Genomic DNA, 18913 nt, shown 5'->3' on the forward strand with positions numbered 1-18913 from the left:
GAAATTGAAGTTACCAGCAGCTCCTAGGCAAAAAACAAAAATAACACACAGTAAGTAAAGTGCAAAAGAATACAAAATACAAATTAAATACTGAGGTACACACCATATGTGAGTAACCAAAACCTTAAATTATGCAAGAAAAACCTTAAATTATGTAAGAAACAAGGAATAAGAATATAGAATATAAGAATATAAGTAAATATAAATACAACACAAAAAAATATATATATAAGAATTTGGCGGATAGATTGACCAGTGATATCGTATTGCACTATGTGGTTTGACCTGATAAGTATGGAGAAAAATACAAGGGGTCACTACTCCTTCTACCCTCCTTCTACCTAATAGTAATAGAAAAGCTAAAATCACCAAAACATTTTGAGCTGGTTAAAAACACTTTTAGAAACTTTTTTTAACCTGCTCAACAGTAAATTAAACATGCAATGTTTTAATTAAACAAATGTGAAAAATGTGTATGCTAATGATTGTAGATTCAAAGCCTTTACACATTTGTTTTAGGAAAAGCAAAGCATCCAGTTTGCAACTTATTTTGGTCTCAGAAGAACAAAAATTGAGAAATTATTTAATTGATCCTTATGCATCAACCACTTGTGCTTAAGGCTCCAAATTTCATCATGAATACATAAAGTCTTCAGCTGAGCTAGGTGTCATGACTTTGTTCAAAATGTTTGAGCAGCAATGGAAATTTCTAAAAGTGCCAATAGAGGTTTGAAACCAAACCTTTTGAGATGTCATTTAAAGTAATATTCATCAGCGTACTTCCAGTACCCCACCAGTGGTACTGTCGTCAGACACACAGACTGTCAGAGGTCCCTGATGTAAATTACCAAGACAATAATAAGCACTGCTAAATGTGGGTTTGGAAATATAACAATGTGATGCATGTGTTATATTTGGAATTGCTTGATAAGCAGAGAAATGTGCTGTGAGAAATAATTGTTTGCGGTATCCCCCTACGGTTCCTGTTTGGCCCTGTGCCTATACCAGTTTCAGTACTGTCTCACGTCCGTCCTCTTTTTTTTTTTAACAATAAAGGAATGGTGAATGGGGGGCGGAGGGAGAAGGGAACGCAACAATGAGGACGAGGAGTTTAGACAGCATTGAAGTGAACATGAGATGGCTTGTACATAGAAAGTGTGCAATGGTGAAATGTAATTTCCAGACTTGTGACAGATTGTGTATGACAGCCACATACATGAAAAGTTTCCTGCACAGATTGGAGCACGCACTCATGCATGGCCGTAGAGTTGGCGTGTTTGGCTCGAGTCCAAGGCCTTGCAAGGAAATCAGCTTGGGAAAGCAGTGGGGGCCCTGAGGATGACACAAAGACAAAAACAGAGAGGATGACAGCATGAAGGAACGTTACAATTCTCTTCTTCATTTGCTTGTTTCTCTCCCTCTCTACAGTTCCTTCAACATTTCTTTGCTTCTTCTGGAAGGAAGTATGTTGCTTTCAAACAAGTGCTAGGTGGTAATATACAGCGCCTTGCAGAGGTTTTCATATGCCTCTAACCTTTTCACAATTTGTCACATTCCAACCACAAACCTCGCTGTATTTTTCTTGGGACTTTGTGTCTAAATTAGATTACATTAGATTAGATGGAAAACAACATGTAAATGTTAAAAGGAAGGAGTCTGATGCACAGTTTTACATTTTATTGTTAAGCTAACAAAAACAACATGAAAATCTTAAAGGTGTGGCCTCCGTTTGTATTCAGCTCCTTTTTGCTGCAGTCACAGCTGCCCTTGAGGACAGTAGTCCTCAAGGGCAGCTGTCCTGCAGTTTTTAGATGTGCCACAGGTACAAAACACTGGAATGAAATGGCTTAATGACCTCCTCCTTGTGTAGATCAGTTCTCCAGAGCCTTAATGACCTAATTATTCTATTCAGGTGGTGCAGCAGAGGCACATCTAAGTGTATTACATTGACCTACCTCTTGTTGTTAAGCCAAATCGAGTTAGCTTCTTTCACCTGAGCAGTTTATCTCTGTAGTTTCTCCAGAGACTTCTTGGCTGCTTGTCTGATTAACTGCCTGTCAGTTTGGGCAATTGTATGTGTATAATTGGACCATGGGGCACTGTTGTGGTGCAAGGGTTAAGCACAACCCACATATGGAGGCCTTAATCCTGTGTCACTGGTTTGAGTCCCAGCCTGATGACCTTGTCTGACTCCTTCTGTCATTACCCACTTTCCTATCAATTCACTATCAAATAAAGGCCAGAGGGGAAAGAAAAACTTTAAAAGAAGAAAAAAACCTAACAATTTCACCACACAATTTTCATTTCTGCCTGATGGATTGAACAAAGCTCTGTAAGACATTCAAAGCCTGCAATATTGTTTTACAACTAGGGCTGTCAACATTAATGCATGTGATTAATCTAGAAAGTTTAACATGTTAATATTTCATAATGCAGATGAGTGGCCTGAAAACCTATTTCCTGCAGTGGGTTACTTCAAACAACATGTTGAACGCTGTTGTACGGCGGTCAACAATCCACTGTCTCAAACCGAGTGAAAAAATGAGCGAGGCGAGTCAAAGTGATGTGCTCTGCGTCAAATTTTGCTTTAAAAAATACCACAGTAGAAATTTGGATAAAACCAAGACAGTTTGCGTATTGTAATGATTAAATATCCTTTATCCATTTCTAAATTAACATTTGGAAGAAAAAAAAAAAAGACTTCTTTTAGACATTCCTGAATATTAAAACCTGCAAAACAGAACAAGCGGACATTTTCATACGGACACTGAAATATTTTCTGAAACAATTTTTGAAAATATGCATTGAGCACAGTTATTAAACGTGATTGCATAAAGTGCTAGAATGTGATGAATATGATTCAACTTTTTAATCGATTGACAGCAGCACTATAATCTAATCCTGCTTTAAACTTTTTCACAACTTTATGCCTGACCTGTCTGCTGTGTTCTTTGGGCTTGATGATGCTGTTTGTTACTCGACTACTCTGACAAACCTCTGAGACCTTTGCTATATGTCCCCTGAGATCAAATAATGACGCAGCTGGGCTGTATTTATAAAGTAAGTGACTTCTGAAGGCATTTGCTTACACTTTTATTTCTTGTTTTGTAGGTTGAGGGCACCTGAACACAAAGACATCACACTTTTCAAATGTCTGTACAATATATTGCCAATAATAAAACCAATAGATCGTACTTTTTCCGCTTCAACTATGTGTTACTCAAAATATCTGTAAACAGCGTTGCAATTTGTTGTAGTAATGTGGTAAAATCAGCTTTGAATCAAAAATCTGTCCTCCAGAATTGAAGAAAATCTGAGATCTGCTCAGAGCGACCAGCACAGAGAAGCAAAGGATTCAACGTTATCCTTTTACCTCCCCTATGGCTCACCCTTATTCCTCTACTAACGTGGTCTCCCCACAACTTTGTAACCAAATAGCAATGAAGGAGGAAAAAAAATAAAGTGGAAAATAAAAGAGAGGAGGGTGGGATAGAGAGAACAGCCAAGTTGGCCCTTCCAGAAGGAGCTAGGCTAAGTGTGCAGCAGTGTGTTAAATTGATTACAGATGAGGCTTTTGGAATATAAGCTGCACTCAGCCACATTCTGTTGGAGATGGGGTCCTCACTGTGCCTGGGCGCAGAAAGAAAGACAGAAACAGAAATTCCTCACGTTAACGTAAGCCACATTTCGAGCTATCATGTTTGCCATGAGTGATGATTTACTTATCCTCTACCAACCGTTGACGATAGCAAGCGGTCCTGAGACATTTTTTGGTTGATTTCTGACTTTAGGAAAACTCCAAGATGTTGCGGTAGTGGGAACTGGGGAGGGCTATCTGAAACTTTGTCCTTTTTAGGCATTTAGAAATGACAAGGGTGGGGGGGGAATGGAGAAGTTTCAGAGCAAACAAGCAAAGAATGAAGATGATGTAACGGTGTTAGCTCTTTCTGCAGGGGAAAAAGAGAGGCGACGGAGGGGAGGGGAGAAGTCTTTATGAGAAGCAGCTGTAGGGAAGATGCAGGCAGTCGGGCAGGCAGGCCTCCGGAGCCCTGCAACACCAGCCCGCCCAGCAGCTCACTGACAGCATCTGGACGCTGACTATTAAACACACAAACGGCACCAACTGCGTCCAATGTGATGAAGCTGATTCCTCTTCAACTGCAAAACACTCTTGCGTAATATGTTGTTCATAAAAACAAACACTTGATCATTTTTGAAAAACATCATCTCTGAAATGCAAACCAAGAAGAGCCTGAAAGCTCATTGCATGACTTAACTCACACCTTGAGAATTAACTCACTCTGGCAAGCTTGATGCGAGTGTGTGTGTGTATCAGTTCATCACAACTGAATGAGTTGAAGCAAATTCAGTGCAAGGACCATCATCATATGAAGCCGGAATTAGAAAATCCAGTTAAATTGAGGCAAGCGAAGGAATTTATGTTCTTGCTAAAAATCTATACGCTTTTTTAAAGCAGTGTCGTTGCTTTCAAGCAAACTAGACCATTCACACCGTGTTCCAAATTATTATGCAAGTGATATTTTCTCAGATTTTCTGAAATGGTCAATGCAAATGATGGTCAGTATAATTTTCAAGTCATGAACTATTACAGTATAAATCAAATTTTACTGAACAAAGCTCCTCAGGAGAACAGGATTTTTTTCAAAAATAAAAAACTCAAAATGCACAAAATTATTATGCACAGCAGATTTTCTAAACATTTTATAGATTATAAACAGTCATTCTTTGAATGTGCAGCATTAAATGGTCACATGTACTAAAATCAAAAGCTATTTCAATCAAAAACATCTTAACAGACAGAGTTACATGTTAACATAGAACCTCCTTTGACATCACCTGCATAATTCTTGATCTATTGAACTTGTGAGTTTGTGGAAAGTTTCTGCTTGAATTTCTTAGCAGGATGTCAGAAAACCTTCCCAGAGCTGCTGGTTTGATATGAACTGCATTCCACCCTCAGATCTTCTGCTTGAGGAAACTCCAAAGGTTCTCAATAGGTCAGAGGTCAGAGGAGGATGGTTACAACACTATGAGTTTCTCCCCTGTCATGCCCATAGCAGCCAACAATACAGTGGTATTCCTTGCAGCATGAGATGGTGCATTGTCATGCATGAAGATGATTTTGCTACTGAAGGTACGGCTCTTCTTTTGAACCATGAAAGAAAGTGATCAGTCAGAAAGTCCATCTACTTTGCTGAGGTCATTTTTACACCTTCATGGACTCTGAAGTGGCCGACCAATGATTCTCTCCTCATGATTTCGGCCCAAAGCATGACTCCACCACCTCCTTGCTGACGTCACAGCCGTGTTGTGATGTGGTGGCCGTCCACCACCACTACTGCGTCCATCTGGACCATCCAGGGTTGCACAGCAGTCATCAGTGAACAAGTCTGTTTGAAAATGAATCTTCATGTACATCTGGGCCCACTGAGACCGGTTCTGCTTGTGAGCTCTGGTTAGGGGTGGCCGAATAGTAGGTTCATGCACCACAAGCCTCTGGAGGATCCTCCACCTTGAGGTTCTAGAGGCTCCAGCAGCTTCAAATAACTGTTTGCTGCTTTGTAAGGGCATTTTAACAGCTGCTCTCTTAATCCGATGAATTTATCTAACAGAAACTTTCCTCATTATGCCTTTATCTGTACAAACCCATCTTTGTTCTGAATCAGCCACAAATCTCTTCACAGTACGATAACGCTTCAGTTTTCGTTAAATATCTAATGTTTTCATATCTTGTCATACGGCACTACACTACCTGATGATTTTCATCAGCAGAGATTCTTTCTCTTTCGCATATAGCTTGAAACCTGTGGCCTGCTTAATAAAGTGGAACATCCTTCTTCAGTAGATTTCCTTTAATTGAGTTCACCAGACAAACTAATCAACCAGCTCTCTGAAATTAATTATAGTGATTCAAAGAGCCCTGACACACAATACCATCTATAAATTTAATAGCACAACAAAAAATGTAATCTTTATGACACTTAAATCCAATTTGCATAATAATTTGGAACACGGTGTATATACTATGTAAGACTAGGGGTCTTTGCTTTCTGATCAACTAAAAAAAGAGGAATCGTTTTTTCAAAAAAGGCTAACTGTGCAACTAATAATCGGAAAATTGACTTGGTAGCAATGTTAACAAGTCAAATTTCTTTTAAAACTTTGCTTTTATTCTGTACATACCAACTTGAATAGAAGTCTGTAATCTTTGTCTGTTCCCCTTCATTAGATCTGTAATCTATGGACAGCTTAATTTCTTTTCTAAAATGGACAGTGTTACTTTTGGAATCGTTTCAGACAGCAGCTTGTGAGGGAGTGCAGTAAGCAAAAGAAGAGGTTTTAACAGCATTTAAAATAACTTTCTTTTTCTCCAAAGTTTATGAAAATGTTTTTTCACCTACGAATCCTTTAAACATCATAATCTTCTGACAGAGGCTTTCAATTGCACTCTGCTTTCTCCATATTGTTTCAAATATATCATCTTATTTTTTGTTATGGTTGGCTTTCAGTGTTGCCTTGAAAATTATTTATGCGTTACAACCTGTCACAATGGTAAAAGTAGTCTTTTCTGCGTTTGCGTTGCCTTTTTTTATATCCAAGTATTGTTTAAAATATGGTTCAAAAACACTTCTTTGATACAGTAAGTGCCCACATTGTGACACTTTCTATAATTGCAACACAGATATACTAAAGGTAAAGCTTTTATTTTGTTCTCTCTGGGCTGTTGTGGAGATAGAGTTCTGTTGATGATGGAGACGAAATTTTCTAAGATGTATTGTGTAGTCCTTGTACTTTGATTTCTAAACATGATCTAAAAATACATTTGTACGTGACGCCTGGTTTGAAGAAATAAAGTGCATTTAGTAGGACATCAAGATCTACCACAGAATAAGGCTATCTGTGTTAGCATGATGGGTTAAAATGAACACTTTGTGGTGGTGTAATCATTACATTTTTTTCTTTGCATAGGTTTTGTGATGACTACTGCTGACTACTAAATTTTCAATGTGTTACACACATATATGGTAACTTAATTATTAGTTAAATAAATTAGAAAATAAGGCCACATCCACTGCATCGTCGGTGGTTTTGTGCATTCGGCATGGTGATGCGAGTGAATTTTCATCATCACATGCAGACAAAGTGCATGCATAGTGTAGCATGAGATTAAGTCGCATGACTATCCAATCATTGCAGTGACATTTGAGTAGCATTTATCTACATTCCTTGTGTTTGTGCTTAGGAGCACTGTATATGCAGCATCACAGATTTAGATGTGTCCCAAAACGTTTTGCAATTTTCTTAGCAGGAGATTAATTCACATAAGATGCAGCACCAAATGTATAAGAAGATCAGGCTTGAGGAATATTTGGATATCTGTCTTACAGACATCAAGGGTAGATAAACATTTTGTAAAGGTGTGAGGGAGATGTTGGGCAAAGGATGCTGGATCAGTCTTAATTTTTCATAGCAGCTCTTGTTGAAAGAAATTTCTTGTCAATGCATTGATGAATGCCTGTCAATAATAACACTGGTCAACAGCCAAAATATCGTCTGGGGTTTTTCAACTGTTTTAGGGTCTTTTTGATGTGCTGAACCAAAAAATCCCATTGGTTTTGCTCAATCAGGTCAACTTTCTGAGCTATGGATGCAACATGAGCATCAAATTGCATGACTTGTTTTCACATCTGGATCGGTTTCCTGACAATCTGGGATCAATGAGTGATGAGCAGGAGGAGAGACTCCATCAGGACAAAAAAGAAGATGGAGAATTTTGCACAGTGAAGATGTAATGTTCACTTTACATGTACTTACCCTCATAATATAAGTGTTTATCATTCAGTTTACAGAAATCCAAGTTTGTAACATTTCATTTATACACGCTGTTTGAAAACATATTTTCTTCTAAAACCTTATCTTGATGAGAAATATTAACAAAAATGAGTTGATAATGTCACAAAATGTAATCAATTTAGTTAGAAGATTGGATTGATCTAAATCCAATTAGAATAAAAAGCTGACCTGATTGAGAAAGATGGATGTCATTTTTGGATTCAGCGGCGGAAAATAGTCCTAATTCAGTTGAAAAAACATAGACAACTTCCAAAGAATATTTTTTGTAACCCAGTGTAATCTTTGTATTTCCCAACCAGTAAATAAGCTATTTACTGGTTGAAACTATCTTAGTGCGTAGTTTGTCATTATTGACGTTAAGGCTTTCTCTTTGGGCTTTCTTTCCTTAGAATTAGTTTGTCTTCCATTTGAGGTCATGAGTTAATTCATCTCGGTTTCACCAACAACTCTAGAGGCAACATGAGATTTCTTGAGTTTAACTTGGGTTATAAGCTGAAATGTTTCCTTGGATTACAATCAGAAAAAAAGTTTAATGTTAGAAAGTAATTGAGATTCTTAAGATATTTTCAGCTGTTTTCCCAGCCATCCCACTGCTGTTAATAGTAATAATAATACCTCTTCCATTTCCTGTCTTACCTCACAGGGCAGTTCGAAGGGGCAGGATGGGGGGACAGGTAGAAGTCCTGAGGTCCCAGTTTCCCATGATGTTTTTATTGGCCTCAGCAGATGGCTTCCCTTGGCCTCTGTATTGTTATGATGGACATGTTGCTCTGGGGGGGTTGGCGTTGACAATTGTTGCTAATAGCTCAAGGAGACAAAAAGGCTATTGTTCCCCCCATTTTAAAAATGTTTCCTGAGTAACGGGATGCTGAAGACCTTCTGATGTCAAATTTAAAGACGCGCATATGTAATTGTCGTTTTCTGTCAAGTTGGAGATATGTTGATGATGACAGAAAGTCAGGAAACGTGTGAAAATTACCTTTCAATGAAACTTAAATCGCCACTGAGATGCTTTTTCTGTTTGGACTGAAGGTTTCTAAATAATGACAGGACATCCTAAAAGCCAGCACTTTTCACTGCAACAGTATACTTTTATTATTCTTTGCATTATCCCCTTTCCTCTTTAGTTTTGACAAGGCCTGTCCCTCTCATCCGTCTTTCCCATCTTCATCTTCCCTTTCTCTTGGAGACAGGCTAACCCTAAGGACACCCCCAACCCACTGCCATTCTTCCTTCCTTCCTTCCTTCCTTCCTATATTTCTGATCTCAACACTGGGGGAAAAAAACAATAAAACAACACATTTTTAACATTTTAATAAAACAACTGGCGGGTATTATACATTATTCATAGTCCTTGTTTTCAGTCTTTTTCCATGCTAGATCTCTGTTCTTGGGTTCTGTGTTACATTTGTGGAAAGAAAAAATAATCAGTTGGAGAGGGAAGAAGGAAAAAAAAAAGTGGTTGATGTTTCTCCTCAAACATGTGACCCCCACTTGGCTCACAGCTGAAAATAATTTTGGCCTGCAGGCCCAGTGAATGCTTGACGCAAGCCTTCCTTCTCCATTTTCTTCCCTCCGCGGCGGCTTGGCCTTGGACTTATGGGGCAAAGACAAACGAATGAATAACTTGAGCTGGAAGAAAAGACAAAAGGTAAAATATGACAGGTGTTGGATAAATTGTATTTTTAGTAATTATCAAATATTCGTTGTATCATGTAGCTTTGTAGTAACATTTAGATAATGTTTAATTATATGCTTTTTCTCTTTTTCCTCTATTCTAAGTAATGTCTCTGTGTGTTGAATAATTATGATTCCTTCCTGTGACCTCTTTGAGAAAGAGAGCAGTGAAGCCTTCGTGGAGATAGCGGAGACAACTCTGTCTGCTCTCCTGTGGTACTCGACGCCGTGTCTGGTACTCGACTGGAGCAGAAAGATTTAGAGTGTAGATAACATGTGTCTAATAGTAAATGTCATTAGCGCTGCAACAATGTGATAAATTGTTTTCCCCTCCCTTTGAGAGTTAAAGCGCTCAGTGTAAGAGGGTCCCCTAAAAAAGCAATAAAATAGAGGGAGCGGGAGATGTGTTTTCAGAGCGGTTGGAGATTTGTAACTGAAAGCATCTCTCTGTCTGCTCTCCTCGCGAGTACAAAAAGAATTTAACTCTCTTGTCTTTCCTGTGTTTTGTTTAATAGGTATTTAGACCCAACAACAGGCAAGATCTGGACTGTCCCTTTATTGTGGATAATAGCACAAGTCCAAAACTCTGAGCATCATTAGTGTCTGAACTCTTACCAGTCGGGACAACGATCAGAGGAATTAGGGCCACATTCCCTAAATAGTTAAAAGTGCAGGAAGGGAAGTGTCAGGGTCGGCTGATGCAGGTTTAGAGAGAAAAAAAAGACAGAGAGGGGGATCTGGGCCTGGCAGTGCTCAGGAAATGTTTAACAGCCTGAAAGTACCCTGCAAAGTATCTCGACACATCTGGAAAAAGTCACACACATAAAATCCATTCGCTGGACCGGCATATGGATTCTTGGCAAGCTCTGTGTGGGACTGCAATGCAAACATGTAGGCGTGTTTTGAATTCTCTGTAAGATTACAAAGCACTAATGTGAATCTGTGTGCGTTTACCGCAGAGTAAATGCTTAAATACCACATGGTTCTCTGCCGTATCCCTTGATTTTGGTAGAACAAGGATTTTTTTTTTTCCTGCTCCCTACCAGTTTTTTTTTTTTTTTTTAGCCCAAGTCAGCTTTATTTGGATCTCACATTCAGCTCATCTTTTAATTACTTTTTGAGCATTTTGTCTTACACTTAGTGCCATATACTTGCTTGGCAAAAAAAGAAAGTCAAAAATAAATCAAAAGCTGGAAAGCACATTTCAAATGAAGGGACCTTTTCAAAAATGTCTTTTCATTATGTTAGTTTAAGAAATCTGTCATGGTAACAGCAGCACAATGGGCAGTAAAGGTAATGGCACCAATCCTACCTCCCATTCATGTTTTTATATTTCCATATAATTACAGTGCATCACCCAAATACCAACACACCTGATTCTGTGACATCACAACCAGAAACTTTATTGTGTTTAGTTTTATTTTATGTCAGTGGAAGGAGAATGATACAATGCAGTCTGCATTTGAATTCAGCTCCCGTTATTTTGATTCCCTTAAATAAAACCCAATACAACAAGTTGCCTTCAATTGTCACCTAATTAGTAAATAGAGTCAGATTTTCATTAGCAAAATAGTAAAATGCTTGTAAAAAAAGTTCTTTCCACTTCATAATTACTTTGCTTTGGTCTATCACATGAAAAAGCAACGGATTACAACAAAGTTTGCCTTTGTGATGAGGAAAAATATAAAAAGATTCCATCTTTTTGTAAGGCACAGCATGCCATTGTCTGCTGAATAATGGTTCATGCTGTGTTTCCAACGAACCAAATGTCCCCTATTTACATGTTGTTTCTTTCAAGAACCTTGCCCTTCATGCAGCTCCATGATACCGTCTGACATGTTCTGTCTTTGTGTGTTCAGGATGCCAGCTGTTAGCACCATGACCGGCGGAAGGGCCCTGCTGCTCTGTGCAAACACTGACAACTGTATTTACCAATCAGTCAACGGGTAGGTGCTTCAGATTCTGAGAACCTTTTCACAGTATTTATTCCAGTACATGTATCAGAATAAAATATGTGCCCCTGTAAAAAAAAAAAAACAGACAAAAAAAGGACCTTAGGAAACATTCGTGGTAGGTAGGAAGTGTGCCCTGATACTTTGGGATGAGGTTTTGTGGAGGGAGATTGATGAGCATTTCTAATTTTAGCTGTCTATACAGAAAGAGGGAGTAAAATCTGCAGTCAGTCATACTTTCAAGATTCAATTATTTATGTTAATTATTTTATATTAAAAAAAAAGGAAGAAAAATAACACTTTATGTTCACACAAAATCAAACTCCTCTGCTTCCTTATGGTCCTAAAGCCAGCTGCAGAAACACACTGCTTGATCAGAAACAATCAATCAGAGCGAGCAGCAAGGTCCTAGGCTGTCAGTCTATGTTAGTCCATGCTGCTCTCTCCCTTGCTCTGATTGGTTGTTTTTGACCGAGTGGTGTATTTCTGCAGCTGGCTTTAGGACCATAAGGAGGCAGAGGAGCTTGATTTTATTTGATTTTTTTGTATCCTGTCTCATGTTCTCAGGATATAGTGACAGTTTTAACAAATATGTAATAAATATATTTTCATACAAGTTATCTATTGCAGCTTTAAAGACTAAGGAAGCCAATCAAGAGCACAGCTTTTCAGGAATAACAAAGATCTTAAAGGTTATCGTAGCTATCTTTAACCTTTTGAATTAATCTTAGGATAGCTGTAAATGTCCCTGTTCCTTAAAGTTTTCAGTAAAACAAAGGCAGAGCAGGAGAGGAGACAAGGGCTGCATTATCAGTCTACTGGTTGGCTACTGTTGGTTAATTCCTGCTAATGCTGTCCAGTGCCTCTATCGCTCCTATATAAAGTCCCCTCTTTAATTTTTGCTGTAGTCATTATGCAGTGTTTTTGTGTCTCAATGAACCATTACCTTACAGCATCCTTCAAAGCCCACATCTGTTGCCTTTGGTGCCCTGTTAGACATGGACGCATTTTTAAAATCCATACAATTTGATTCTGTCTTTAACACAACATTTAATATATGGACAATCCTTTGTCACATTCTATCCCATTTCCCCTGTTTTACTTGTCTTTTTTGTTTGACCTAGTTGTTTTCTTCTTCCCTGTTGCTACTAGCATATATTGAAAGAGGAAAATGAATGTGGCCACAGTTTAAAAACCTAATGCAAAGAAGAAAGTTATTTAAATTCCCTTTTTTAGTCGTGTCTCGTCAGCAGCTTTTGTCTTCGCAAAGAACAAGGAAATTTGAGTTCTCAATCTCTTCAACTCTCTATTCAGATTTCCTCTAGATTACACAACTGTTGGATGTCTAATTTAGCAATGTCATCAAAACTCAATCAGCAAGTCCGCCTTTCCTCCATTTGTTGGTGGGAAGCATTTGATAGGCTTTGAGCCAAAACTGAGCTTTATGGGTTGAGAAGAAGAAAAGGAGAGATGCATGTCTACACTTGGGCCTCTGCTCCCCAACCCCCACCTTTTCTTTTCTGTTTTTTTTTTTTGCATACTTTGTCTCCACTCCATAAATAGCTGTGTGTGTAGCTCATAAACTTTGACCCTCAAACCCAGAGTTCAAACTGTCATAACCCGGTGACGCTCTGGGACTGACTCGCAGCTGAAACAGCCTCTTTTTATAAGTGTTTTATTTACCCTGTGAAGCTGTTGCAATTGTAAAAGTCTTTAATAATTTCTTTTATGGCATGTGAGGAGTATTTGTTTTACTCTGCATGCTGAATCTAATCTCTAAAACCAATTATAGCTGTGCCGATCAGAATTTAGTGGCTGGGTTCAAATTCAGTTTTCACTGTGTATTTTTTTCAGCAAAATAAATTTTTGGGGCTGTTGTAAAAAATATGAAAAATTGCATCATTTGATGAGCATGATTGCAACTTGGACTGAAGAGAAATTGATAAGGCGAACACCGAATACGGTCTGGTTTTCATAAGAAGTTCAAGAGAAAAGTCTTATTCTACCGGTCAATCACAAGTGGTGTGAGCTGGGCATCTATTTTCAAAACTTAAACCTCTGCAAAATAATGTATTACCCTATGCACATACATTTTCAAAAAAATATATATATAGATAGTATCTTTCCGTTTTATTGTTTAGGACAGACTGGGTACATGTTGAGTTGAGGCTCACTGCAGTGTAGCTTACAGACGACTTTCAGCTTTTCAAATTGAAAACTAGTAGCCAGTAGATGTAATTAGCTGAGAAAGACAGGACAAAGAAAAGCTGCTTGAAACATCTGTCCCAGGTTTGATTCTCGGGCCATTTACTGCGTGTCCTCCACTTCTGAGCAACGATTCAATAAAAACCAATAATGCTACAAAAGCCTTTTAAAGGAAAATTCTTACCTTGCTACCAAAAACAGCCAAAATCTTCCTTTCTGTAGGCCACAGGCACACTTCTTAACCAACCAGGTCCTGTGAGTCACTGGCGACAGAATGTACTTCTCCAAATTATTGTCGGAAATGTCCGGCAGCCTAAGCATTCAGACGATTCAGAACCATTCAGAAAATTCGGGCTACGTTTGATGTTTCACATCTAGTGTGGGTGTAGTTCATCTATAGAAAACCTCCAGTCCAGCTTTGCTGTATTTCATTCAGTTTTTACATTAGTTATATGCCATTCACGAATGAGCCAAGAAACAACTCTCTGTAGCAAAGGAGGGAAGACGCCTCCCTTTGGGGAAGACAAATATTTAATTGAATTCATTGTAATTTAAAAGGCAGATTATGAGGCCAATCACATGCAGAGACACAAGGATTAGACCATTTGTTGAAAGAAGAAAGTAGGCCTCAGACAGCACGTGTAGTGGGACAGGCCTGGTACCCAGACCGACAGAGACAGGAGCATTGGACCAAATTCAGTAACCGCCACATTCTCCGAAAGACACTTTTAGATATTGAGTGTACTAAAACTTTAAATGTTTTTATCTTCTAATCACATGAAAAATGTGACTAAAATATTGCATACTCTGATAACTATAAAATCAGAGTGCTGCAACTTAAAGAAAATAATTTGAACCTCAAACCAAGTTACTGTGATCCAAAACAGAACCAGAAAAAGCTTTATTGGCCAAGATTATGTGCATAAACAAGGAATTTGACTTTGACTTCAAGCACTTAGGGAGTCCCAACATTAAGTATAAATATCTAAACATTAGAGGAAAAATGATAAAGGGTAATATGAACAGTATGTACAAGTATTTGTCAGTACAGCCATTTATAGAGGGGTAGCTTGGCCATTGGGAGGTTCCCGTATGGCCGGTGGTCAGTATGTGTTTTGTTCTGTGTGTGTGTGTGTGTGTGTGATGACAGTGGTATTTTTTTCATATACTAGATTCTATCTTTGAGCTTGCGAACTACTGGTCACCAGTCAGGGCCAATCGAGCTAAAAAAAACAAAACAACAACAAACGTTTGATTCTGGACACCGACTAATTTCTTGGTGCATCTCCATACAGAATGATTACTATTCAAATTGTTGAAGCTTTTCATAGTCTGCATTCAATTTTCTTTTCATGTCTTTTCAAGGCTCCAGTGCTGTGGCTTAAAGGTTGGGGAGGCGCCATCATCTGTGGTGCCCCAGCCTTCAGAGGTGTGCGGGTTACCAGGGGACAGAGACGAGAGGCACGCTCTCAGTGACACCTTAGGTCCTGACACCATGCTGACTCAAAGGAGAGCTGCCACCACGAAGGAATCACAAATCCCCAACATGGAAAACGGACTGAGCCACAGCAAGAGCTCAGCAGGAGCCAGGACTGCCAGCATCCGTGATAAAATATCCCAGTGGGAAGGCAAAAAGGAGTCCTCCCATGTGGCTGCTACAGGAACATGTCTTCTTAGCACAACACAGAAGGAAGCTGACATTGTGAGGAAAAAGGAATCCAAAGCTTCAGACGTCCAACGGACAGACAGCAAGAGGTTTGCTAGCTGGGAGAGGCAAGACTCAGGGAAAGAAAATCTCAAAAAATGTGGGGATTTGAGCCCTAAATATCCAGATGGCCCAGCAAACGCTGAGAAGTGTTTTGCTAATAAGCCTACTGAACTCCAAGACAAGAAAACAGTTTTGACTCATGTCAAAAAACTGGAGAAAGCCACGAAAGAAGTTCCCCATAAGCCGTCACTGGCATTTCCAGGGAATTACTTTTGTCCCCCATCAAAGGAGGAGTTGGAGATGGCAGAGAAGAAGGCCAATGAGCCTATTTTTGGGACTTTTGACAAGGCTCGACCCAGTGGGTTGCAGAGGAGAAGGGACGGGGAATCTGAGAACGAATACTGTGAGCCCGGTGCTCCTTCTATAAACCCCTTACCTAAACCTCAAAGAACTTTCCAGCATCACACACAATCTACGGGTTCAAGTCCTTGCTTTGGAAAGGCGAAGAGGACCCTGCCTCCGCTGCCCACTATTCCTCCCCCACCTCTACCCACATGCCCTCCTCCAGGGGTTTGCAGAAGACCTTGGGTTGACAGAGCCCGGGACAGCAATAACAGGTAAGCTTGTGCAAAGAACCAGAGACTATCTCCAGCTGCAGACATCCAATCTAGACCTTACCTCACCCACCTGAGATTGTGCTTTACATTCTAACATAGCTTGAAAGTCACTCAATGTACCCATTAAAAAAACGGTAACACTTTATTTGAAGGGGTGTACATAAGACTGACATGACACTGTCATAAATATTGATAAAGACTCCTTCATGTTCATGACAGGTGCTATGTCATGTTTACGACAATGTCATGTCTTATGAACACCCCTTCAAATAAAATGTTACCAAAAGAACTTTCAGAAGTCTAAAAATCAAACTTTGTTTCATCATTTCCCATCCAAAAAATGGAGAGAGTTTGATGCAACTGCAAACCTACAATGCAATGACCATCCACAATCAATGAAGCAGTCCACAGGTCCACGATAACTCTGGAGCAGCTGCAGAGATCCACGGCACAGCTGGGAGAATCAGTTGCACTCCAAAGATCTGGTTTTCACAAGAGTGACAAGAGGACAGTCGTTGTAGAAAGGAAGTCAGATCTAGTCGCATTCTGCCACAAGCCATGTACAGCAAACAGGGAACCTTCTTCTAGATGGTGCTCTGGTTAGAGGAGCAAGAAATTAAACTTATGTGTCTAAAACCCATCATTGTCCCTGTCAAAATCCAGGCCTAATCCTTTTGAGTGTCTGTGTTCAGATACTCTTCATCAAAACTGACAAAGCTTGAACTCTTTTTCCAAGAAAAAAAGGCAAAGGTATTCTGTCTATATGTCCAAAGCCAGTGGTGCAAGTAGCTGCCTTGCAGCCTGGGTTGGAATGTGCATGAAGTTTGCATGATCTCCCTGAGCTTGCGTTTGTTCTCTCCAGATACTCTGGCTTCTTTCCACAGTCCAAAAAACAATGACTGTTAGGTTAATCGGTCTCTCTATATCAGTGGTTCCCAAAGTTAGGGGGAGCGCAGTGTCATTGCAGGGGGGCGTGGGAAGCGCTATGGATGAATGAAAAAAAAAGAAACACAGTTACACAAAAGGGTTTCACTGTAAAGATGGTTTGTAGTTTGTGTTGTTGCAACCTGAAGTGTGAAATAAACTTCAGTGGAGTTTGAAAACAAAATATGTGTATAGGTTTATGTCTGGTTCAACGACGTGTGTGCCGATGTGTTGATTTATTTATTACATTTTTTGGGGAGGAGGGGATTTTATTGTAATCCATAGGGGGGCCCAGAAAATCTTTGGGAACCACTGGGGGAGCCCAGAAGAAAATCTTTGGTAACCACTGCTCTATATGGTTCCATTCACCATCCATCCAGATCCGTGCTACATTTCAGTCCGTCACCTTCACTGTAATTGAAATGTTGCAGCATTCTGTTTTCAAATATCATCCCTCAAAATGAGCTCAGTTCTTGGATTTGAGGAATGCACTCGTTCCAGGACATCAAAAGCATATAAACTTTAGAGGACTTTCAGTAGGACAGAATTACTTAAACAATACTGCATTCAAATTTTAGCCTTTATGGTGAAAATGGTTGTGCAACTCATTTGGTTGCTACAAACATCTTTCTTCCTAGAACTCCTTTCTGCAGAGGTTGACTTTTCTAAAGGTAAATTAAGGGAATCTGATCTAGAATCCCAAACAACTCCACAGTATTTGCAATCAAATAAAGAGAGCTGTGCAGAGAAACCAGAAAACAATGTGGCTGTAGCAGTATTGGTTCACATCTATTGTTCAGGGGCTTGCATTTCTGTTTGGCCTTGGATCTTTTACATTCCATACCATATGTGGAGGACTTGCTCGCTCAAATCCGCTGTGTCAAACCTTTTGTTTGGTCAGACTGTCTCCCTCATGAGTGTCCACTGATACAGGGGTACAAAGATGTATGCCTTTGAGAAAGTTAAAATACCCGTTTCTGGTTCAAGAGGTTTAAAAACCTAATGTGATGGCAAAAGCACTTAATGAACTAGGAGGTAAACAGAGAGTTAAACAAAGGTTGACATTAAAATACGTGTTCAGTCACAGAGAAATGGACCTTATGTTGCAAAAGTATTCATTTTCTATGTTGTCATTTTAAAACCACAGTTTACACAAAAAATTTTAATTAATTAATTAAATTATTTGTAGAATTACCTTCCACTTCAATTGCAGCTGAATTTTTTTGTTGGTACTGTATGTCCCTACCAGTTTTCCATATCTGGTGGCAGACCTTTCTTTTTTTGACAACTCTTCTTTGCAAAATAGCTCAAGCTCAGTCTGACTGGACAGAAAACATACATTTTCCAGTCTTGCAGAAAATCCTCCATTAGATTGTGACTTGTCCATTTGAATTCATAAATATGCTTTGATCTAAACCATTCAGTTGTACCTCTCTGGCTGTATGCTAAAGGTTACAAAACCGATCAAACTTCTAGTCCCTGTTGAAGACCAGCATCACTGCAACATGATGCTACCAAAACCGTTTTTAAAGGTGGGAATGGTCTGTGTCTAGTTTTCTGCTACACTTTTTTTTTTTGCCGTTCAAAAAACTGCAAAGAGGAAAATTACACCACACTTTTCAGATTTTTAACTGTTGGGGAAAAAAAATATTTGAAAACCATGTGTCGTGTTCTTTGTGTTTTTCTATCCCATAAAATCCAAAAAAAAGAAAATATATTATGGTTTGTGGTTGTCACATATTATTTTGGACTGTACGACACTTTGACATGTGTTTTGACGTTCATTATGATTAGATTTGAGTTTTTGCAAGTATTAGAGATGCTCAGTCTGATTTTTCTAGCCATTTTCAGATTCCTTAGTCAAATTTTTAAGACGTTGGAAAAATGGCATTCAAATAATTTCTTTGTGTAAATCCTGCAGCAGCCTGGTCATACAAGACATACATCATTACTGC

The 18913-nt window shown here is 39.1% G+C and overlaps 1 protein-coding gene across 3 annotated transcripts in view; it reads left to right on the plus strand.

Annotated features, from left to right (window-relative positions):
• Window positions 1-18913, plus strand: part of si:dkey-82f1.1 (DENN domain-containing protein 2A) — a 40942-nt gene that overhangs the window by 7782 nt on the left and 14247 nt on the right. For 2 of the 3 annotated variants that reach the window (XM_028040769.1, XM_028040777.1), the window contains exons 2-3: window positions 11412-11498; window positions 15075-16034. In XM_028040769.1, the coding sequence (XP_027896570.1) occupies window positions 11413-11498; window positions 15075-16034 (1046 nt within the window). In that variant the 5' untranslated portion in view covers window position 11412. Of the gene's footprint in view, window positions 1-11388; window positions 11499-15074; window positions 16035-18913 lie in introns of those variants that run through there. The other variant, XM_028040765.1, reaches the window with a different exon arrangement.

Source organism: Xiphophorus couchianus, chromosome 2 (genome assembly GCF_001444195.1).
Source record: "Xiphophorus couchianus chromosome 2, X_couchianus-1.0, whole genome shotgun sequence".
In the NCBI taxonomy this organism is placed as follows: Eukaryota; Metazoa; Chordata; class Actinopteri; order Cyprinodontiformes; family Poeciliidae; genus Xiphophorus; species Xiphophorus couchianus.